Source organism: Panicum hallii, chromosome 9 (assembly GCF_002211085.1).
Source record: "Panicum hallii strain FIL2 chromosome 9, PHallii_v3.1, whole genome shotgun sequence".
In the NCBI taxonomy this organism is placed as follows: Eukaryota; Viridiplantae; Streptophyta; class Magnoliopsida; order Poales; family Poaceae; genus Panicum; species Panicum hallii.
Genome location: NC_038050.1, coordinates 61,104,079 through 61,126,239, shown reverse-complemented (window position 1 = coordinate 61,126,239; position 22,161 = coordinate 61,104,079). Strand labels below are relative to the sequence as shown.

Genomic DNA, 22,161 nt, shown 5'->3' with positions numbered 1-22,161 from the left:
TTTCAATGCAGCAACGTCGGATTGTTTGATAGGATAGAGGCCTCCCTCACATCGCCCGTCCAGGAGTGTTTGCTGCGTCAGGGGGTCCTTTACAGAAAAGTGCCATGGGTGAAATTCAAAATACACATTATTATCTCGAGATAATTTGTGAACAGAGAGAAGATTCTTAGATATTTGGGGCACATGCAACATATCACGCAATTCAAGAGGATGAGTAGCAGTAGTAATTGAAGAGTGACCAATATGTTTAATTTGCAAACCTGTACCATTACCAACTTGAACTTGTTCAGCCCCGTGATATCGTTCGCGGACAGCAAGTCGATCAAGATCATGAGTGATATGATCAGTCGCCCCAGTATCAGTATACCAATTGCTGTCAATCTTGTATGATGGTGTGCTGGCTAGGGCTGCAGAGGGAGGGGCACCTTGATATGATTCATCCATCCTGTACCAACATCGGACCGCCGTGTGGCCCTCTTTGTTGCATATTTGACAGACTGGATGTGAGGAGGTGCCACAACCACGATCATGACGTGGTCCAGACGGACGTGATGGCATCCCGCCGCGATCGCCACGAGACCGACCGCGACCACGATCTGTGCGACCACGACCACGGGAAGAGCCGCCCCGGCCAGCAAAGTTTGCTGAGGACCCATTATGAATCTGAAGATCCGCCTGATGCTGCAGCTGGCGAGCTTCAAAAGACATGAGATGAGAGAATACATCATCAAGTGTAAGAGACTCACTTTTGGTAGTCATCGATGTGACAAAGGAGTCATAATCTGGTCCGAGACCAGCAAGGAGATAGGCAATGACTTCATCATCCTTCAGAGGGGCGTCTGCGGCAGCAAGATCATTAGCAAGACCTCGAATCTTGCGGAAGTAATCAGCCGCAGATAAATCTCTTTTCTTTGTCGTGGCAAGCTCTACACGGATTTGTACCGTGCGGGCTCGAGTAGAGGCAGCGAACATACGCTGAAGGGAGTCCCAAACACCCTTGGAAGAGGTTGCAGTGACCACATCACGAAGGATTTCTTCGGACATGGAAGAGAGGAGGCCACTCAGGACCTGTTGATCCATATCATACCATCGGGTATACTCCGGGTTTGGGATGAGTTCAGCACCCTCGCTGGTTGAGGAGGGAACCAACTGCGCCGGCGCTGGTAGAGATCCATCTAAATACCCCATCAGTTTGGTGCTGCGGAGGTACGGAAGAAGCTGAGCATGCCATATGATGTAGTTCGCCTTCGTGAGACGAATCGTAACTGCATGGTGAAGCGGGATCGGGGCAAAAACAGTAGTCATGGAGGAGGAGTTCATAGCAGATATGGTGGATGGGGTGGAGGAGGAAAAAGATAGGGAAGTCGTGGACATTGGTTAAAGAAAGTTCCTTGGCTCTAATACCATGTTAATTGGATTGGCGTAATGACCCAATGGGTCTCAGCCGAAGGATTTATATAGTCTTGAGTACATGAGATCGTTACAATCCTGAACGTATCAGGCAAGGAAAGGAGGCGCAGCTCCTATGATTACGGCCATGGTTGTTACCAAAGTTAGGACTATACCCTGCCATCTATATTGAGTACATACTATGTTTAACAAGGAGCACATGGGTAGTTTCACGAGGTCATTAGCCTCACGATCAGTTTGTCAGCATAGGTTACAATAAGCCTCATGGTCGGTACGTATAAGGTTGAGTTCGATCCACTTTAACTGAAATATCGTAGCTTGTCTTTCTCCCAGTAGCTGAGTTTCTTTTTTTCTCTTTCACAGTCACGAACCTGGTATAGTTTAGATATATTTACTTATTTGAATGATGAAAATCCATTCAAATATCAGAGGACATCTGGTATCTGTCCACGGCACAACGGGCACCTGTGTTGCACGTGTTAGGAAGTGGCGCAGCAGCGCTCCTCATTGTCACCTTCTCATGGCAATCCATGGCGGGTCGACGTCGACAGTGAAGGGTGTAGACGTTACGTGCGCGCCCTGCTCGATCGTCGTCCGACTCCGACAGGAAGGCTGGCGCCACCGGCAGCGAGCCGGCGGGGACGTCTCCTGCGGTCCTGCCCCCTCCACTCGGTGACCCATCACTACACGTGACGACGGCACAGACAGGGGGCATCACCAACACCACCAAGTGCGATCCGCTCCAGCGCTCGTCGGTAGGTGGGGTGTGTTCGTTTTCTTGCCAGTAAAGTTTAAAAGTTTAGATCCGTCACATCAAAAAGAATCTTACTATTTAGAAGTATTAAATAAAATCTGTTTATAAAACTTTTTGCACAGATGGGTGCTAATTCGCGAGATAAATTTAATGAGCCTAATTAATCCATAATTTGCTATAGTGATGCTACAGTAATCATCCGCTAATCATAGACTAATATACCTCATTAGATTCGTCTCGCAAATTAGCCCTGGAGTTCTGCAATTAGTTTTATAATTAGACTTTATTTAATACTTCTAAATGACAAGATTCTCTTTGACACGACATCTCTAAACTTTAGACCCTAGAAAACGAACACACCCGTGGTCGCCTAATACTCCATCAAAACTTTTCCCTATGCGGGCGCTGTTGGATGTAACACGTGTCACTGCGAGTTGATTAGTCGCAGAAGCAGCCCCTCTCCTCATCTTCTTTTTTAGCCGTCATCTTCTTCCTCCGTCACCTCATCCACAACCCTAGCCGGAGGCTGCCGCCGCCGCGCCGTTCACCCGCCCACCACCCACCGCAGCCCCCATCTTCTTTTGGCTCCCACCGCCGGCCACCGTTCACCGAGGATCCTGCTCCGTCCAGCTGGCAGCACTTCTACGCCATCTCGCCTCCGCCACCGGCCGAACCGCCACTGCCCCTGAACCGCCGCCACCCCCGACCTTCTTCTTCTATAGCCACCGGCTATGGAAGCCATCCCTAACCTCAAAAACTCAAAATTCTAACCCTAATCGCCGCCTCGAGTCACCACCCGGCAGGCGGCGACCTCGCTGGTGACCGCTCCTCCGGAATCCTAATTCCGGCAGGCTCGGCGGCAGCGGCGGTGGGCTGTTGTCGGGTCTTGTGTGACTGACCGGATCGAGGTCGCGCGCTCGATTATTCCCGTTTCCCTGCACGGCTGCACCCTGCACCGCACGAGGGAATATCGTTCTGCGATCGCGGCTCGCTGCTACCCTCGCGCGCAGCCCACAAACTAAAGCCCGATCCACGACGTTCGAGCCCATGGAGATGACGAAGAAGCAGCAGTTTCGCGGGCTGAATTTTTCCCTGTTGAGAAGCCCAGAGAGCGAATGGACACGGCCCCAAACTGTGAAACACTACCACCCACCAGCGCGTGTGCGTTCCTCTTGCAGCCGTGCGCAGCTAATTTCGATATCCTGGACAGCCCTGGGCGTCAAATCGCGTCGCCCCCGCGAACTCGCACACCACACCATCTTCATGACTTCAACCTCAGGCATCACCATGCTGGCCTTCCTTCCCACTCTCACAGCCTCCGCGCTCTCCTCCCTCTCCCTCCGGCCGGGCAAATTCGACGCACCCCCGGGCCCTGCAGAACCGCATGAGGTAGTACACCGCCACGCCGGCGGCCGTGAACCCCGCGCCGGCCGCGCACACCTTCCACCCGGCGACGGCCATGACGAGCACCAGGAACACCGCCGGCACCGCGCACACCACCGCGGCCCCCGCCGCGCCCGCCGGCGCGCGGTAGGGCCGCGGCAGGCCCGGGCGCCTTGCGCGGAGCCAGAGGAACGCGGCGAACTCCAGGAGCATCCCGAGGCCGTACAGGAAGTTGGTGACGGCCACGATGCTGTCGAAGCTCAGGAAGGACATGCCCAGCGCGACGGCGCCCGTCGCGGCGATGCTGGCCCAGGGGGTGCCGAACCGCGGGGCGCGCGCGGCGAGCGGGGACGGGAGGTGCCCGAGCTCGGCCATGCCGGCAAGGAGGTACGACGCGCTGCTCAGCGTCGCGGAGTAGAGTCCCACGGAGGAGACCGCCGCGCCCACCTCGATCCAGTACTTGAGCCACTCGCCGGCGATCACACCTGCACGCATCGCACGGGCGAACCAGAGTTCAGACGATGGCATGTCACGGTCATTCACCACACTGTCCGTGGACGGAGTGAACGCGTGCCGAATTGGGGAGCCGGCTGGACAAGTTTTCCATCCTGTCTCTGTTGCTACTTGTCTGTTGTCTCTGTTGGTCTTGGCCAACAAGCCGTAGAAGTCCATGAATCTAATCCTGACGCGACGCACGCTGACAACGCGACAAAGACAACGAGAAAATTCAACAGTAACATTGTGGCCACTGGCCGTGGAAGCGACATGAAGTTACCTGCAGCGTCGGCGAAGTAGCCGTCTCCCCAGGCCTCCGGCGGCGCATCGACGGCGCCGGTGGCCGCCATGAGCGGCAGCAGGTACCCGAGCGACCCTATGCACACGGCCGAGACCAGCGCCGCGGGGAACGTCCTCCCGGGCCGCTCCACCTCGCCGGCCATCGTGCTCACGCTGTCCCAGCCGTTCAGGTTCCAGAACAGCGTGTTCAGCAGGAGCTTCCAGTCCTTCGCGCGGGCGGTCGCCCCCCACCGCCGCGGCCGGATCTTCGGCAGCGCGACGCCGACCATCACAACGAACGGCGACAGCGCCGCGAGGCCCAGGGCCACGGCCGTCCAGCCGACGACGCTCAGCCCCGTGCAGCTCAGGAGCGTCAGGGCGACGTTGAACGTGACGATGGTCGCCGCGCGGGCGCCGCCGCCTGACACGGCGGGGGCCGCCCGCACGAGGTAGTCGGAGCAGAGCGCGGGGAAAGCGGCCGCGCCGATGGCGGCGCACACGTACTTCCACGTCCCCATCAGGGAGCCGGCGAACGGGCCGAACGCGCGGCCCACCCACAAGACGTACCCGCCGTTGCCCGGCATCGCCGTCGACAGCTCAGCGGTGACTAGGGACTCGGGGACGGCCCAGACGAAGGGGAACACCAGGAAGCCGAGGAGGGCGAAGAGCGGGCCGGCGGCTTGCACGGCGGGCTCGGCGCCATATGGCCCGCCGGCGACCTGGAAGAAGATGAGGAAGATGAGAGGGAGCAGGGTCAGCTTGTTCGGGCCTCGTTCTTGGCCGGCGCCTCCACCGGCCAAGGCGGTGACTGGGAGGTGGGTTGCGTCGCCGGCGAAGCTTTCAGGTTTGGCGGGAGACGCGTTGGAGTGAACTGGCGAGGCCCTGTCGTCGCTGGATTGGATTCCCTGCGTTATCATCTTTGGCAAATCGGTAGTGGGACTGCGGGAGTAGGCCTGGTTCCCTCTGCAGATGGCTTTTATTTGTGCAGATTGCAGAACAAGATGGAATACTAAAGTGACCAGGGCGGCCAGTTCCGTATCATCCATATGCAACTTTTAAAGCTTAAAATTGTTTCGCATACAGTAGGGGGAACTTAATACAATTATACAATAAAAACCCTCTTTTTTGAGCCCTGTAATTATTATAAATGTTCTCTTTTTTTGAAGGGGATAAATGCGTTCTTGTTTACTGGTGGTAATCATATCAAGTTGTTAGCAGTGAACCATATCTTCCGGCGTCACCACTCACCACCGTTTTCTGGTTTACCTCATCAACGTTACGCTTCTTGCAACTACTACTACGATTCCCACCTGACCTCAGCCGTTTGTGTAATCATTTCTAATCCAAAATACATGCATTTCTAATCCAAAATGTAAGCATTTCTAGTTTTGTACTAAGTGGAACCATCTTTAATTTGACTCATAAGCTAGAAAGAATAGCAACAATTACGCTAGTAAATAAACTGAATCCGTTTGTGTAATCAACTGCAGTGCCTGCTTTTCTGTACTGTACACCTTTTCTGAGTGCAATTTGATCCTAGGAGATTTCACGTTACGTTTATTGGACTTTGCTCTCTTTTGAGATCCAGCTGCAGCCTCCGAAGTCCGGATATTCAGCTTCAAGCATCAGCAACCTTGCCTCCCTTACAACCATGAGAACCTTCGAACACCATGGCATTCCCTGGCCTTGCAGAACGCCATGACGTAGGACACCACGACGCCGGACACGGTGACCGCGGCCATGACGAGCATCAGGAACGCTGACGGCTCGCCGCACGTCGCCGCGACCTTCGACCGTGCGCATGGGCATGCGTTAAGGCCGCGGCAGAGCGGGCCGCTGGACTTGGATCGGAGCTAGACGAAGGCGGCGAGCTCGAGAAGCAATCCCGAGGCCGTAAAAGGAAGTTGGACGCCACGACTATGCTGGTGAGGCAGGATATCAGGAGAAGGACATGCCCAGGAAGATCGCGCCCGTGGCGGCGACGCTGGCCCATAGCCTGCCGAAGGCGCGGGCGCGCGAGGCGAAGGTGCGCGGGAGGCGCCGCCATGCCGGCGAGGAGGTAAGCCGCTCTAGGGGGTTATATGCAAAATGAAGGGGGTATTCTGAAAATATTCGGATCGCGATTCATAATCGCGATCTGAATTAGGCAATTATTTATAAAATCTAGAGGCTATTTTGCAAATAGTCGCGATCCAAATTAGGAGACTATATATAAATAAACAGGGGGCGGTTCGCAATTAATATATAATGGTGATCCAGTCCACGGTGCCTCTTGAAAACTCGCGATCTCAATCTCCCGTCCTCCGCCGCGGCTCGCCGGAGCGCCGCCTCAGGCCTGGCGCCCCTTCGGTGCCTCTTCTTACTCTCTCCAGCCTGTTAGGGAAGAGCTTTCAGTCCTTTTCACCGGCGGTCGCGCCGCGCCCAACCGGCGCGGCAGGATCCTGGGCACGGCGACCCCGGACATCACCAGGAACGGCGAGCCACGGCGGACCACCTGACGACGCCCAGCCCCGTGTAGCTCTGGAACGACACCGCTGGGTTGAACGTGACGATCTTCGCGACCCTGGCGCCGCCGCAGGACACGGCGGGGGACCACCGGCTGCGTGAGGTAGCCGGAGCGCCGGGAAGGCCGCGGTGCTTAAGGCTCCGCAGACGTACTTCCACGTGCCCTTCAGGGACCCGTCGAACGGACCGAACGCGCAGTCCACCGTCCACCCACACGACGCACCCGCCGTTGCCCGGCATCGCCATGGACAGCTCGGCGGAGGCGAGCGACTCCGGGACGGCCCGGACGAACGGCGCCATAAGCAGCTCGAGTTACAGGCGTCGGCGGCCATGAGCTACGCTGGACGGCGGCGCGGCCCTGGATCAACAGACCACGCGTCGACGGCTTCTTGACCGCCCAGCTCGTCCCGGAGGTCTCCGGCTCTGGCAGGCTCAACGAACGCGGCGGAGGTACCGCGCGGACGCACAGGACGGCCATTCCTGGACGGCGCTAGCTCACTTGTTCAGCGCGCGAGGACCGTCTGTTCAGGTACATCTTGGCCGCACAGGCCTAATCCAACGGCCACAAGGGGCCAAGGGGTGGACGGTATTTCATCTACCGTCCACCCTGGCTGGACGGTAGATGGAATACCGACCACGAACCACCCCAGAGTCCGGCGTTCGTCGTCGCGCGCGGCACGCGGAGACGCCCCGGGACGGGGAGCGCTGGTTTCCCGTTCTGCGCGCCCGGCGATCAGACCTGCACGTTCCCGCACTATCCCGGCCGGTGGGCGTCGCCGGCGCGGGGAGCCCATGGATGCCGCCTGGCGTGGCGCGGGACGCTCGAGGTCCGCGACGGCAACGGAGCTTGGATGTACATGTACGCGTGGGAGGCGCGATTCGGTGACGGTCGCAGCCGCCGTCCGGTGCAGCGTGCGGGATGGGTGCCGAGGAGCGACGAGATCGTGGAGGCGTTCAAGACGCGGGCGGGCTCGCAGGACTATCAGCGGCGACGAGCGTCTTCTTCTTCCTCCTGACAGTAATAACAGCGCTGCTACCTGCTTTGAGAGTAAAGTACTAGAAACAAATGTGGGGTAGAATTTGGGAGATGGGGATATATGCTCGAAATCTTATTCTGAACAAAATCTCTTGAGATGCAAACTGCACGGGCATGCACACATGAGCGTCACTCTGCGCAACTTGCATAGCTGACAGCCGAGTAGAGGCCGATGGAGGAGAGCATGCACGGCGCCCGCCTCGATCCAGTACTTGAGCCATAGTGTCAACGTACTTGCGCGTCGAATTTGGTAGACAGATAGAGCAGGCTGTGAAGATGTCCATTTTGCTGGCCGGCTTTTCTCAGGATGTCGCTCTAGCTAGCTCTGCACAGTCGCTTGTCTCTTGGCCTTTGGCTCCGAGCCGGGAAAGTCCACGATCGTAGTTTAGGGTGTATTCGTTTTCTAGGGTTTAAAGTTTAGACCTATCACATCAAAGAGAATCTTGTCATTTATAAGTATTAAATAAAGTCTAATTACAAAACTAATTGCAGAACCCCCGGGCTAATTCGCGAGACGAATCTAATGAGGTATATTAGATCATGATTAGCGGATGATTACTGTAGCATCAATGTGGCAAATTATGGATTAATTAGGCTCATTAAATTTATCTCGCGAATTAGCACCCATCTATGCAAAAAATTTTATAATTAGACTTTATTTAATATTTTTAAATGACAAGATTCTCTTTGATGTGACGGGTCTAAAGTTTAGAGGGTAGAAAACGAACGCACCCTTAGGCCATGTTCTTTTCCTACCCTCTAAATTTTAGACCCATCACATCAAAAAGAATCTTATCATTTAGAAGTATTAAATAAAGTCTAATTACAAAACCTTTTGCACAGATAGGTGCTAATTCGCGAGACAAATTTAATGAGCCTAATTAATCCATAATTTGCCACAGTGATGCTACAGTAATCATCCGCTAATCATGGACTAATATACCTCATTAGATTCGTCTTGCGAATTAGCCCTAGGGTTCTGCAATTAGTTTTGTAATTAGACTTTATTTAATACTTCTAAATGATAAGATTCTCTTTGATGTGACCCCTCTAAACTTTAGACCTCAGAAAACGAACGCACCCTTAGTTATATTCTGATGTGACCCGCGTTAATGACTGGTCGTGCATCAAGGTTCAAGGGACAGAGACGATCAAGCTCGCAAATCTAAGAGGAAGTTTTGGATGGTGGCAAATTTGTTTTGCTAGCTTGACTTTTGTGTGGCTCTTGGTGCATGCATAAAAATCAATGTTGTAAATAGCGGAAAGTTTATGGGCAGCCTTCTCTAAAAACTATAGTGGAAAGCTATAGCGGGCTATAGCGAAAGCTAAATTATTTAGCGGAATGATAAAATAATCAATAATTATATATAAAATTATAAGCATTATTGATCTAACACTAAAAAATAAACTCATATCTCTTATCTGTCCAAACGGTGCCCATGCTGCGTCTTTGTTGCTAATGACACCACTAACATCCTACTAGCAACTTGACATTTAGCGCTGCTAAATCTCACAAAAGCTACTTTAACGGATATTTAGCACTGCTAAATATTGTAAAATCCCTTTAGCGGATGTAGCGGACAAATGTTGTATAGCGTAGCAGTAGATCTTCTAAAATGCGGGCTATTTCCAACATTGATAAATATTTGTTCTAACTAACCCCATCTGCGTGACTCTATCAACCAGTAATCAAAAGCGAGCAAGGAATGGACAACTAGCTTGCTTCGATTCTTAGTCCAGTTTCAGAATACTCTATCTATGGTTTGCCATCCGAGATTAGTTGAATTCGTGGGAATCCGGAATGGGAGAACCGGTTGCTTGTAATAGACCGCAACAAATATATACCACAAAAACAAAAGACGATAACTTGCGAACTAGATTATGCAGTTCACGCAGTACTGTAGCATATCCGAAAAAGAACATTCCACTGTGATCAACTTTTGAAACACAAACCCGTGCCCTATATTATTCAGTTTTTGATGTAACGCTACTAGTACTTCGAGTTACAGGTTCGCTAGTCCAGTAATCCCTATGAAAATATGGGCTTCAATTCGCACAGATAACAGTTTTTTTTTCCCGGCTGAGCAAGATTTCTGTCTCCACGTGTTCAGATTTACAGGAACTATAACTATCCGGCTCCTATGACCAAATCGTATTCTAAATTTAATCTTCCTCGCAAAAAAAAGCATTCTAATTTTAATCATTTAAGAATATTTTTTTTTATGATGTGCAGGGCAAATGCTGGCAGCAGTACCCCCAAACTGCGCCAACGTGTGGCCGGCCCTGTTGCCGTGTTGCCTTGCATTGCATCAAGCAGGTCGGCCACGACTTGTTCTTGGCGCAAACCCAATCGTGCTATCTTGCCATCTCTCGAGCAAGCACGCGAGATCGTGTTTGGGAAAGTTGGGGACATACAGCGATTATGAAACATTTGTGCCCATTGATCTGAAGTGCCTTTGGATCGACTTTCTCCAAAGCAACGAGGAACACTCGAGCAAGAAAAGAAACTATCATTCCGTCAGCAATGCCAGCCAAACACTAAACGATCCTACAAATTCCTATGCATTTTGCCCAAGAACGACGTCCCCGATACCAACATTACAGGACGCAGCACGCCGGAGCTGCAGGCACCAAAAAAGAAAAAAAAATGTGTACGTGCGTGTGAATACAATCTCGACCCCTCCGATCCGGCGACCGATCGACGATGTCGTCAGACGTCGCCGCTCCTGCTGCCCTGGCGCTGGTACGCCGCCGCCGCCGCCGCCGCCGCCCCCTCGTCGTCGCCGCCGTCGCTGAACCTGAGGCAGCCCCGGGCCTTGCAGAGCCGCATGAGGTAGTACACCCCGACCCCGGCTGCCGTGAACGCCGCGCTGATGGCGTACACCTTCCACCCGGCGATGGCCATGACGAAGACGAGGAACGCCGAGGGCACGAGGCACAGCGCCACGGCGCCCGGCAGGCGCGCCGGCACGCGGTACGGCCGCGGCAGGTCGGGCCGCTTGGCGCGGAGCCAGATGAAGGCGGCGAACTCGAGGAGCATGCCCAGGCTGTAGAGGAAGTTGGCGGCGGCCACGATGTTGTTGAAGCTGAAGAAGGACATGCCCAGGGTGATGGCGCTAGTGGCCACGATGCTGACCCAGGGCGTGTTGAAGACGGGGGCGCGCGCGGCGAAGACGCGGGGGAGGAGGCCCAGGTCCGCCATGCCCAGCAGCTGGAACGCCGCGCTGCTCAGCGTCGCCGAGTAGAGGCCGATGGAGGACAGCACCGCGCCCACCTCGATCCAGTACTTGAGCCACCTGCCGGCGATCATGCCTGCATTATTTTGTTATTACATTGCAGCCAGTGAGTTTAATTTTGCAGCAGCCATTGTCAGGTAGTAAATCCTACTAGCCAAATGGAGTCAGTGACTGAATATGAAACTGAATATGGTATGATGCCCGTGTGGAGCTGCTAAATTGTACTTACATCTAGGCAGAGTAAGTTGTGGTACTCGTGCAGAAACTTTCACAAGCCTAAATTCAAACAGGCTGCCATTCCACAAAGAGAACTCATAGCAGAAACTTTCACATTCCCCAGATTCTATGCAAGATTTTTAGCTTAATTTCAAACTGTGCCCAAATTCAGACAAGCACTCCCAAGCCCGAAATTCTCCAGATAGATGCCCCCATGCCATTTTCAGCATGAAACTCTGGCAGATATTGTGGTCCGATGCCTTGGTTCTGTCATATTGTAGTAGCTTTTCTTTTTAGCAGACAATCAGTAAGGGGCCTGTTTAGTTCGGCGCTTTTAAAGGCAAAAAAAATTTGCGCAAAGGAATCTTACCAATTTGAAGTACTAAATGAATTCTATTTACAAAATTTTTTACATGGATGGGTTGTAAATCGCGAGACGAATCTAATGATGTTAATTAATCCATGACTAAGCAATAATTAGCGGATGGTTACTGTAGCATCACTGTTGCAAAACATGAATTAAGTAGGCTCATTAGATTCGTCTCGCGATTTACAGCCCATCCATGCAAAAAGTTTTGTAAATAGACTTCATTTAGTACTTCAAATTAGCAAGATTCCTTTAGCATCTTTGCGTTTACGGCTTTTTTGCGTTTTTGGGGCCTAAGTGCAAGTGCAGAGTGCAGACCCCTTCCAGCTCGAGATATTCCTCCAAAAGACTACTCAACACTTGCTATGCCTATAGCAAGTGCACGGCGTGCACGATGCCAGATAGTATAATTTGACTCTTCGTGCCAAAAGTAGCCTCCCATGCCCGCCAAAGCCGACTGATCGCGTGTCATGGCAACTTGACCAACGCATCAAGCTCAAGGATTATTGGTGATTCCAACTATCAGTAGATAGAAAAAAAAATGAAGGATACTGTTGTGTCGCATGGCCGGCAATTTGGCAAGTAACGACGCGATCAGGACGGTGGCGCGTCGTTTGCGAGCCACAAGAACATGATTCTGTCGACGGTTGCAAGTGCTATAGTAGCTAGTAAAACGGGCTTGTGGTCGAGTTAGTTATTCGATCGGAACGCACCTGCGGCGTCGGCGAAGAATCCGTTCCCCCAGTCCTCCGGCGCCACGTCGACGGCGCCCGTGGCGGCCATGAGCGGCAGCAGGTACCCGAGCGACGTCATGGAGACGGCTGCGACGAGCGCCTTGGGCAGCGTCTTCCCTGGCCGCTCCACCTCGCCGGCCATGGTGCTGACGCTGTCCCAGTAGTTGAGGTTCCAGAAGAGCGTGTTGAAGAAGAGCTTCCAGTCCTTCTCCGCCGCGACGCCGCCCCAGCGCCTGGGGCGGATCTTGGGCAGCGCGGCGCCGGACATGAGCAGGAACGGCGAGAGGGAGGCGACCCCGAGCCCGACGGCGGCCCAGCCCACGACGGTGAGCCCCGTGTAGTTGAGGAAGGAGAGCGCGACGTTGAAGGCGACGATGGCGGCGACCCTGGGCCCGCCGCCCCCGACGGCGGGCACGACGCGGGCGAGGTAGTCGGCGCAGAGCGCCGGGAAGGCGGCGCCGTTGATGGCGCCCGAGACGTACTTCCAGGTGCCCATGAGGGAGCCCGAGAAGGGCCCGAAGGCGCGGTCAGCCCAGAGCACGAAGCCGCCGTTCCCCGGCATGGCGGTGGAGAGCTCCGCGGTGACGAGCGCCTCCGGGACGGCCCAGATGAAGGGGAAGACGAGGAAGCCCAGCAGCGCGTAGAGCGGGCCCGCCGACTGCACCGCCGGCTCCGCGCCGTAGGGCCCCCCCGCCACCTCGAAGAATATGAGGAAGATGAGCGGCACCAGCGACAGCTTGTGCCCGCCGGCGGCGCTCGCCCCTCCGCCGCCGCCGTCCGCCGCCGCCAGAGCGTCGGCCTCGGCGTTCTTGTCCTTGGCCGCCGCGGCGGCGTCCCCGCCGAGATGGGCCTCGCGCGCCATGCCGCCGCCGATCGTGAGGCGAGGGAGACGCGGGGGTTTGGGAGCAGGGCAGGGCGGGGCAGCAACTAACCGTGTGGTGGATGGGTGGATGGATACGCGCGGTGCGCCCCGCGCGGAAGTCGGGGGAGTTGGTGGCGTGAGTTCAGAAAGCGCTCTGATGCCGAGGTCAGTTCGGCCGCCTTCCTTCCTTCCTTCCTTCCTTCCTTCCTGTACCACCACTCCTGGGCGTCTGATCCGCGCCAACTTGCTCTTGGGAAGGGAAAGGCTTTGCGCCCGCGCGGTTGGTGCTGCTGCCATCGGAAGAAGCCGGTCACGTTGCGAATAGGTTCCCGGTTGCGAGCGGAGAAGATGGGGTTCCCCATCCCCACGGATCGTATCAGCTGCGGTTGACTCCGCGGCGTGCAATCAGGATCATCGCTTGACTGGTAACAGAATCTTTTATATAAGTAATATCTAGCTTCATCAGTTTTGTTTTTTCAGCCGACACAGGAGGAAGAAGAAGAAGAAGAAAGAATCCAATAGCTCATGCCACCAACGAAGCATGACAATCCGTGGGTCGCCTGTTTACTCGATCGGCCTGAAGGTGTTCAATTGTCAAACTGGATTGCTGTCATTTTTGCGACGGTTTTGTCCTCTCGTGCAATTTTCTAGGCTCAGCGGATCCATCAGCAAGATCAGAAATATGCGACGATGCAGGGCAACCTTTCGACGTCAAGCTTCCTTTGACAGTAGCCCCGCCGGCTGCGTCATGAACCATCATATCAAGCAGCACTCAACTTTGACCAATCCTCTGTCATGGTATCAAGTAGCAATGGGATCGCCTTGAGCTGTTGAACCATCGCGTTTGATGTGTCCCAGAATCGCATGCGTTTCCGCGTGAGGCGATAGAGTATTTGTTCTTGGCAAGTTGCAAGGACCGATTGGCGCCGCTCTTCAACGTTGTTTATGTTTAGGTTGCTTTCTTTGTTATATACTCTCCTTTTTTGAGATGCAATTATTTCTGGGTTTCTTTTGGTAACGGAGCTAACTAGGTGGTACTGCCATCTGGTTCTATTTGCATTGGGGAGTAGTCTGCATATAGCTGTGTGTGATAGTTGATTAGTTGTGCCGTCAAAAGCCCCCCACATGATTTGGGGTCAAACTCTATGTGTACTTCATTGTTCAAAGCGAGCTTCTCCGTTAAAAATGAAAAGCAAGTGAGAAAGCGAGGCACCTGGGCGTGTAATCGCAAGCAAAGCGAGCATGAAAAACGTGGTTAGGAAAAAAGGTTCAGTGCCTCACCTTTTCCCTTTTTGTCAGTCGCTGAAACTGGTAGGATAATCTGATCTAACCGCGCCCTGCCTTGCACAGTTTACTCGTGCCCCAAGCCTGAGCAAGTGAGCATAAACAAAGCAGCAGCAGCACGAAGGACAACAAGCACCAGTATCGGATAGTTATGTTACTTTACTCCCTAACAGGAATCCAGGATCTAGGTTTTGATGCACTAACCAGATGCAACAACCGTATTCAGTCTTGCAGAATGCAGATAATGCTCTCTTTTGTTGATGGGCCTGGTTGGGCCCGATCGCACGACATTTTACCAGAGCACACAGCTTATTGTGACGGGGAAATTCCTCTCAAAATAAAATATACTGTGACGGAGAAATAACTTGGTTCACCAACAAAAAAAGAAAAGAAGAAAAAACAAGACCTGATTCTGCTTTCAACTTTACATATATTTAATTTGGCCTAGGAAAACAAAAGGTCACTGTACCTGTACTAGCATCTTTGCTCCTCTTGAGGAATTTTTCGACCGATAAAAGTAATAGGAAAGCTAACACAAAATTTGTGCTAAAATGTTATCGGGTTATAAAAGAATGAATCATAGAAGCTTCTTTCTCTCAAAGAAATTCTTCAGGTGCCACAACTGCAGCCCTGCCACTGATAGGCAGATGGCGAATGAAAGGAAACCAAGCCAAGCCATTCTCGAGTTCGTTCTCCGGTTCAATTCCTGCATCTCTTCTTCCCTGAAAGAATGACGGGTCAGTAACATGATCCTAATAAGATGTGCCGAACTTCACCACAACAATAAGAGCAGCTTTCGTTCAGGTAGATTGCATACCGTTCACGAAGGTAAAACATTTCTTCATTGATAGATTTGATGGTATCCTCCAGCTTCCTGAGCTCTACCTCCATTGTCTACAACAAACCATGGGAGATTAGACTCTAGAGCAATATGTTGACAGAGATAAATACCCCGAACAGGTGGATGAACCTGCTGGCGAGGAAGCAGCATAGTGTATCAATAAGCAGAGGAAAGTAAGAGGCGCTTAGCTGATGCCTGATGGGAACATAGGGCAAGGGGGGCAGGAGTATTTCTTATAGCAGAATAATTGCTGACAGATCACCTATCTGCTGAGTAGGATCCCAAGTTACAGAAAACTGGGGTGATCGTGCAGGTTGGAGGTTTATTTGTACTGGTATTAAAATTCGAGGGTTTAACTCAGATGATAGTATCTAATAGCTCGACATAGTAATATGTTGAAAAGACTGATAGCTATATAGGACTACAAAAGCAGGAGGCAAGGCCTTCAGCAATGCCTAGAACAAATTTCTGCAGTCCCATGGAGCCAACACCAAACAGCCTAGAGGTTATTCACTGCAAACTGATATCAGTTAGAAGGAGGACTTTACAGAGCATGCAGCAGTATATGAAGTTCAAGATGAGAAAAGATCAAAAACTTTGTGTGCAGAAACAAGACCACTACGCAATTCTTTTTGGTCAGAATGAAAATAATAGAAAAATACCTGCAATTCGGAAATATCTATAAATTACAAAAGAATTGACCTGCTATTTTTGCATTGACACAAGCACTGAACAACAGTAATTGAGTAATTGTCTATGCATGGATCCACTCTCCAAATCAAAGCAAGCCGGATATAGATCTGCTGCAATCAGATATTTAACAAATGTAGAACATATAGTGTGGAACTCTAAAAATTGTACACCAGTTTCTGTCACAGACTAGTTGTCCCTAGAACATACACCTCCATATAGCTCTTTTCGAGCCAAATTTGACATCCAAATCCACACAGACGCCAAATGTCATAATGGATTCAATTGCCATTGTGCTTGCACGCCAGCATAACGGATTCACTAACGAAGATTGCATAGTGTAATCAAACATACAGTAGGCTACTAAACTCCATAGGGAGGTATCAATTATAACATCTATTTGCTCAGTGTCTACCCGACAAAGTATTGCCGTGGACTGGATCAATCATGCGAAAAACGAACGGATCTGTAAAACTGAAAGCAATCAGGTTGGATCAATGAGGTGGGGAGCACCACTCACTTCGACCTGGCCCTTCTTGGCGACGGTGCTCCAGTCCCTGGCAGATACGCCGCTGCGCCAGTCGAACTCGAACGCGACGGTGACGGGCGGGCGGTGGTCGGGCGCCCAGAAGCAGGCAAGGTAGTCGCCGGCCTCGGGGGCCGTGAAGGCGAAGTTGCCCGAGTGCACGTTCTCCGCGTAGTGCAGGCTGTTGCCGTAGGGCGAGGTGACCCGCAGCGAGATGCGGTGCGAGTCCGGGAGCTGCTGCTGCGACGACGACGACAGCAGGGAAGGGGTGCCGTCGTCGGGGGCCACGATGTGGTACTTGCCGACGGCCATGGCGCCGACCTTGATGTCGTCGGAGATGCACTTGGTGTGGCCCGAATGCAGGTCGAAGCGGAGGGCGCCGGCGGGGAGCGCGGCGGCAAGGACGAGGAGGAGGAGAGGCGGGAGGGACCCGTGGTGGACGCGCGTGGCCATGGCGGGTAGATCGTGGGAGCGCCGCGTGATCGATCGAGGAGGGGAACGGAAAAGAGGCGTCGAGGCAACGGCCAACGGACTGAGCCCCCTTTTCTTCTTGCTACTAAAATTTCTTAAATTTGTCTCGCGAAAAAAAATCTTAAATTAAACCCCCTACTGTTTTATTTTATTTTTGCTAATTCAAATCCTTAATGAGCGTTTTTTAGAAGGTCACGCCCTTATATAAATCTTCAGATGCTCCTCTTCACTATTTTAAATCACCAGTTATAGGGTATGTTTGGTTCATATCCCATAGAGCAAAGCATTTGAACAATGGAACTACATTGGTCAGCCATGTTTTCTCTACTAAGCATTTCACCCAGCATTATCTTTCGTTCTTTCCTCGATAGCATCTCCCCCGTTTCATTCTCGTTTCCTATGTACTTCGTGCTCTGAATTTCACACTAAACGCCAACAAAAACACCACGAGAGCACATGGCTAAAGCAAACCTACAGGCACATGAGGCCAATCAACTGAACTTTGACAAGAACAAATTCAACAGTCAACACTGCATCCCGTGACAAACACGAGACTGCAGAGTACAGAGAGCTCAACTTTTTGGAATGAACGCCCTCAAAAAAAGAAAACTTATTGGAATGAACGAACAAATTAAGCAAAAGGGGAAAATTTATTGGCAGCCATCGGCTCAAATATTCTCACAGATCTCTCAAGATCCAGGACAACCATGATCTGATACAAATATTAAAGTGAACGAATCAAGTGCTTAGACCTTCTCAAGGGCCTGAACAAGATCGTTCTTCAGATCCTCGAAATCCTCCACTCCAATGCTGAACCTGATCAGGTTGTCCTTGATCCCGTATATGTCCCTCTGCTCCTTTGAATCCCTGTTCATGAGCCACAGCTCAAAACTTAGCACAACTGCACAGGCATATCATTTTCTTTGAATGAGTATGACGCGTTCTTACCAGTAAGACATGATGGCAGGCTGATCGATAATGCTCTCACAGCCTCCAAAAGAAGGGGCATGGTAGGGTATCTTCACAGAATCAATGAATCTCCTTGTACCATCAAAATCCCCAGCAACCTACAAAAGAAAGGAAATTTACAATTAAACATTTAAACAATGTCATGTTCTCAAAAATTCATGACAACATTTATCCGATTAACGATAATAAATTACCTCAAAACTGACAACACCACCAAAGCCAGTCATTTGGGTCTTGGCAATGTGATGTTCAGGGTGACTTGGCAAACCAGGATAGTAGACACGTGCAATCTGGGACCAAGAGATAGGCTCTTCAGTAAACAGAACAAACACAAAAGGCTAGTACTCTGCAGCTTGAACTACAAATAGAAGAAAGAAAATCCACACCTTTGGATGTTCCTCTAAAAATTGGGCCATCCGCAGAGCAGTGTTATTCTGACATTGCACACGGAGATGCAGTGTCTTCATGCCCCGAAGAATCAGGTAAGCAGCATTCTACAAACCAAGAAATTCAGTATTATGAACCAGAGAACAAAACATTCAACGCTCCATATCAGAGGCAAGATAAGAGTAAATTGAAAAGAAAAGAAAAGAAACGGGTAACAATGGCGAAATTAGGTATCTGGGAGAGCAAGCTTCTAATACTTGTGAGCGCAAAACACAGCATGAACCATTTAATTTTGACCCATGGATTGCTTGGAAATATTTAGTAAAGCTCTAGATGAATTATTGCATACACATTGCCATGCACAGAACATATTCTCTCTTTTTTTCCTCTTCCAGTTCAATTCACTTTATGGAAGTTTAGAGAGCAAGCTTGTACCAGGAACGGTATAAGATTTTTCTAAACTGCTCCGTCCATCCCAAAATACAGTTACATGTTTGTCCTAAGTCAAACCTTTTTAACTTTGACTATGAATAGAAAGAAAATAAAATAGACTGTCAAAGTAAAAATGATGTTTGTAGATTCTGAAACCAACTATCATGACATGAACTTTTTTCTATTTGAAATAAATTATTTTAGAGATATTGTAGGTCAAACATAAAAATGTTGACTTTAGACAAATCTAAACATGACTGTACTGGGACTAGGGTGGTAAAGGGCCCTAAATTTTAGCCTAGATAATCTAAGGGCTAGGCTCTAATCTTATTCAATTTTGAGCTAAATATACATAAGGGCCAAGTTGGACTGTGAAGAGAGCACTAGGGCCATAATCCGTTACCACCCCTAACTGGGACGGAGGGAGAAAATAGATGCCTTTAAAGAGAATTGCACAATTTTCTAACCAACAGTGGCTTGTAACTATGGCAAATCCGTTAGTGCATCTAGACTGTGTAAAAAGGATGAAATAAATGGGAAGAAATTTCAGGAATCTAAACTTACTGGGTTCAGAACGCCACCAACTACATGGTGATAAATGCGGACTTTGGAAACTAACTCATCTCTGCCACTGACACATCCTCCAATAACCTGAACATTTAAAATACTCTGTTAGTGCAAATATATACTTTTATTGAGAGGGTAGGAGGTTCAGTACATCAACTCACGTCATTGTGTCCAGCAATGTACTTTGTTGCAGAATGAATAACTAGGTCAGCACCTAAAGTTAGTGCCTTCTGATTTATAGGGGAGGCAAAAGTACTGTCAATGCAAAGCAGAGCTCCCTTGCTATGGCACATATTTGCGACAAGCTCGACATCAATGCATCTGAGAAATGGATTCGTAGGAGTCTCGGTGAAGAAAAGAGATACCTGAACATGACCATAAGATAAGTCTGCAATGATAAATTCATCAAAATTGGGATGAAGGAAATGGTAATGATCACGCTCACATTATTACTGTCCAATGCATTTTGTAGAGCATCCATGTCAGCAGGCCTAATAACAGTCATCTGGGCATAAACAGTATCGCAGAGTAAGCAAAACATGATAAACATTTGTATACAACATAAGTCACAAAGTGTTTTCCCTACATTTCCACTAGTAGATAATGTGATCATGTATTCGTTTAATAAAATCTTATTTTGCTAGACTCATAAAATGAAGGATCTTTATGTAAGCATTTCTACTTGCATTAAATCCTGCTCTAGGTCGTCATCCGCTATTGTATTACAAATGAATCTACATAGTTTGGAGCCATACTGTATTCTGAAAAGCTATTAAAACAAAGCTGGTGTTCACATGCAGCGGTTATGTTTTACTATAGCATGGGGCTCTTATTAGCTCTTGCTAAAGTAACTGGACCCTGTAAAGACTAAGGAATTGTGTCTACAGTCATGCATATGTAGAAGCAATTGAGCATAAGTAAAGAATAACACAAGTTGGATTGGTATAATTATTGCAGGAATGAAAAGCAAATTTGGACTAACATAGGTGAATTGCTATCAGCAATAGAAGCCACAACAAATATTACAAACAAAAAGAAATTGAAGAACATGAGTACTCAAATAAAATATTTTAATGGATAAGAACAAATTCAGTGTAGGCCACGCGCCACTGTAGCACAGTGACAGGTCATACTATAAAAGTTTAGCAGATGTCCTGTTCCGCATCACAAAAACAAGAACTTGCTTAAAGGGTAGCAGGGTATTACCGAAACTCCCCTCTTAGGGAGCTCATTTTCCATGTAAATTCTCGTCTTGCGGTAGCAATCAGTGGTGGTCACAATGTGCCCACCAGCTGGGACAAGTGCGCTGAGCATAGCGACGGCTGCATACATCCCCGATGCCACAAACACAGTGGATTCAGCTTTCTCCAGTGCGCTGCACCATTAGAACACTCGACTGTTGAGATTCCGGCCCGATGCAACCAACAAGGCGTTGACATTTCCACAGCCAAAGGAGCAAAGTAATACACTTCACCTCATCTTCTTCTCCAATGCCTCTGTGGTCGGGTTCCCATACCTCCCGTACTCGAAACTAGCATGCCTCCCCTCCTAAGGAACAGAAATCGATTTTAACATTTCCGCATCAGATCCATCAAATTCGACAGGAGCAGGCACGAATATTCTTTTAGAAAAGGGGGATTTGTCCAACCTTGAAATCGATTAGCTCTTGCGAGTTGTTGAACCAGTAGGCCGACGTGTTCACTACTGGCGTGGTGATCGCATCCGTGGCGATCCTTCTTCCCAGCCTCTCGCCTGTTTCAGATAAAAAAAACGCAAAAGCCGCAAAGGAATCATCAAATCAAAAGGAAAACAAAGGAATCATCAGAAAAGGCATGGATCCTAGATCTGGCATGGATGAGGCGCGCTAGAAGGGTGTGGTACCCGCGTGGACGGCAAGGCTGGCGTCGGAGCCGAGCAGGTTACGCTCGGCCTGTACGACGGCGGATGGCTGCGCAACCTTAGCGTTGGGGATTGCGCTGACCTCCGCCGCCGCGGAGGCGGCGGCGGCGGCCGATGCGGCCGCGGCGTGGGAGGAGGCCACGCCGCGGGCGCGGCCGCCGCCGCCGCCGGAGTGGGGGCGGCCGGCGGGGCAGTCTGACCACGCCGCGGCGACGATCTGCGCGACGCCGATGTTGCTGCAGTTGCGGCGGGCCTTGGTGCTGAGCTGGCGCACGAAGTTTGGCGGGAAGCGGAGGATGGTGGCGGAGGAGAGGGCGCCGCCCGACTCGGTGGAGAAGACCACCTGCGGCGTGAGCGAGACGGTGGCCATGGCTGAGGCGGAGCAGCTAGGGTTTCTGTGGCGGCGCGGCGCGGGGGCGGGGTGCTCGGCTCGATCGGTCGCGGCGGCTTCGGGTTGGTGGCTGGCGCTCGTGAGGCCTTTCGAAATGCGGTGCGGCTTATTTGTAGTGGAGTCGGGGGGTTTGGTAAGAGCGCGTGTTCATCGCTACATCCACCAACAAGCAAAGCAGAACGGAACAAATTCAACTTAACGGCAGGCAATACGAGCGAAAAGTTTCATTTTGCTTGTTCTTTAAGCTGCTGAATTAAGCATTTTTTTCTTGGAAAATATTATTATGTAGGCTGATTATAACATTTAATTCAATGAGATGGAACTAGTCGCTCCTGATGTGTTCTCGAACAATTTTTAAGGACTTAGGAACCTCGTTTCATCCGGATGAAACACGTAAGTTGTAGTCATATTTTCGTATGCTCATGTG

General features: G+C 50.8%; 4 protein-coding genes, 1 long non-coding RNA gene and 1 other non-coding gene across 6 annotated transcripts; 1 reads left to right on the top strand and 5 right to left on the bottom strand.

Moving 5' to 3' along the window:
* Positions 1-695: 695 nt before the first annotated feature.
* Positions 696-834, bottom strand: LOC112878442. Its single transcript, XR_003225765.1, has one exon. It is a non-coding gene; the product is annotated as a small nucleolar RNA Z247 (small nucleolar RNA).
* Positions 835-2,418: 1,584 nt separating this feature from the next.
* Positions 2,419-5,430, bottom strand: LOC112873732 (probable polyamine transporter At3g13620). Its single transcript, XM_025936772.1, has 2 exons — positions 4,323-5,430; positions 2,419-4,032 (listed from the first exon to the last, which is right to left on the bottom strand). The coding sequence occupies exons 1-2, from the start codon at positions 5,365-5,367 to the stop codon at positions 3,440-3,442; spliced, it is 1,638 nt and encodes a 545-aa protein (XP_025792557.1). The 5' UTR covers positions 5,368-5,430; the 3' UTR covers positions 2,419-3,439.
* Positions 5,431-10,352: 4,922 nt separating this feature from the next.
* Positions 10,353-13,607, bottom strand: LOC112872557 (probable polyamine transporter At3g13620). Its single transcript, XM_025935590.1, has 2 exons — positions 12,395-13,607; positions 10,353-11,174 (listed from the first exon to the last, which is right to left on the bottom strand). Exons 1-2 carry the CDS (start codon positions 13,572-13,574, stop codon positions 10,573-10,575), a joined length of 1,782 nt encoding a protein of 593 aa, XP_025791375.1. The 5' UTR covers positions 13,575-13,607; the 3' UTR covers positions 10,353-10,572.
* On the top strand, positions 13,213-14,353 carry LOC112872558. Its single transcript, XR_003224693.1, has 2 exons — positions 13,213-13,442; positions 13,536-14,353. It is a non-coding gene; the product is annotated as an uncharacterized LOC112872558 (long non-coding RNA).
* Positions 14,354-14,873: 520 nt separating this feature from the next.
* On the bottom strand, positions 14,874-17,107 carry LOC112877132 (transmembrane emp24 domain-containing protein p24delta9-like). The gene is made up of 3 exons (XM_025941340.1): positions 16,613-17,107; positions 15,379-15,455; positions 14,874-15,283 (listed from the first exon to the last, which is right to left on the bottom strand). The coding sequence occupies exons 1-3, from the start codon at positions 17,069-17,071 to the stop codon at positions 15,139-15,141; spliced, it is 681 nt and encodes a 226-aa protein (XP_025797125.1). The 5' UTR covers positions 17,072-17,107; the 3' UTR covers positions 14,874-15,138.
* A 577-nt stretch (positions 17,108-17,684) lies between these two features.
* On the bottom strand, positions 17,685-21,829 carry LOC112875885 (cystathionine gamma-synthase 1, chloroplastic). The gene is made up of 11 exons (XM_025939887.1): positions 21,326-21,829; positions 21,093-21,196; positions 20,919-20,992; positions 20,651-20,819; positions 19,890-19,949; positions 19,606-19,809; positions 19,442-19,528; positions 18,445-18,552; positions 18,253-18,348; positions 18,038-18,156; positions 17,685-17,956 (listed from the first exon to the last, which is right to left on the bottom strand). The coding sequence occupies exons 1-11, from the start codon at positions 21,711-21,713 to the stop codon at positions 17,836-17,838; spliced, it is 1,530 nt and encodes a 509-aa protein (XP_025795672.1). The 5' UTR covers positions 21,714-21,829; the 3' UTR covers positions 17,685-17,835.
* Between the last annotated feature and the right edge of the window lie 332 nt (positions 21,830-22,161).

Coding starts and splice junctions, on each gene's coding strand:
- LOC112873732 (XM_025936772.1), bottom strand. CDS start 5,367: ATGGATGATACGGAACTGGCCGCCCTGGTCACTTTAGTATTCCATCTT. Junction 4,033..4,322: donor CTACTTCGCCGACGCTGCAG/GTAACTTCATGT, acceptor CGATGCGTGCAG/GTGTGATCGCCGGCGAGTGG.
- LOC112872557 (XM_025935590.1), bottom strand. CDS start 13,574: ATGGCAGCAGCACCAACCGCGCGGGCGCAAAGCCTTTCCCTTCCCAAG. Junction 11,175..12,394: donor ATTCTTCGCCGACGCCGCAG/GTGCGTTCCGAT, acceptor AAAATAATGCAG/GCATGATCGCCGGCAGGTGG.
- LOC112877132 (XM_025941340.1), bottom strand. CDS start 17,071: ATGGCCACGCGCGTCCACCACGGGTCCCTCCCGCCTCTCCTCCTCCTC. Junction 15,456..16,612: donor CCAAGAAGGGCCAGGTCGAA/GTGAGTGGTGCT, acceptor GGTTTGTTGTAG/ACAATGGAGGTAGAGCTCAG. Junction 15,284..15,378: donor ATGTTTTACCTTCGTGAACG/GTATGCAATCTA, acceptor TCATTCTTTCAG/GGAAGAAGAGATGCAGGAAT.
- LOC112875885 (XM_025939887.1), bottom strand. CDS start 21,713: ATGGCCACCGTCTCGCTCACGCCGCAGGTGGTCTTCTCCACCGAGTCG. Junction 19,950..20,650: donor TCCCTAAGAGGGGAGTTTCG/GTAATACCCTGC, acceptor GTTTATGCCCAG/ATGACTGTTATTAGGCCTGC. Junction 18,349..18,444: donor TTTTAGAGGAACATCCAAAG/GTGTGGATTTTC, acceptor TCTTGGTCCCAG/ATTGCACGTGTCTACTATCC.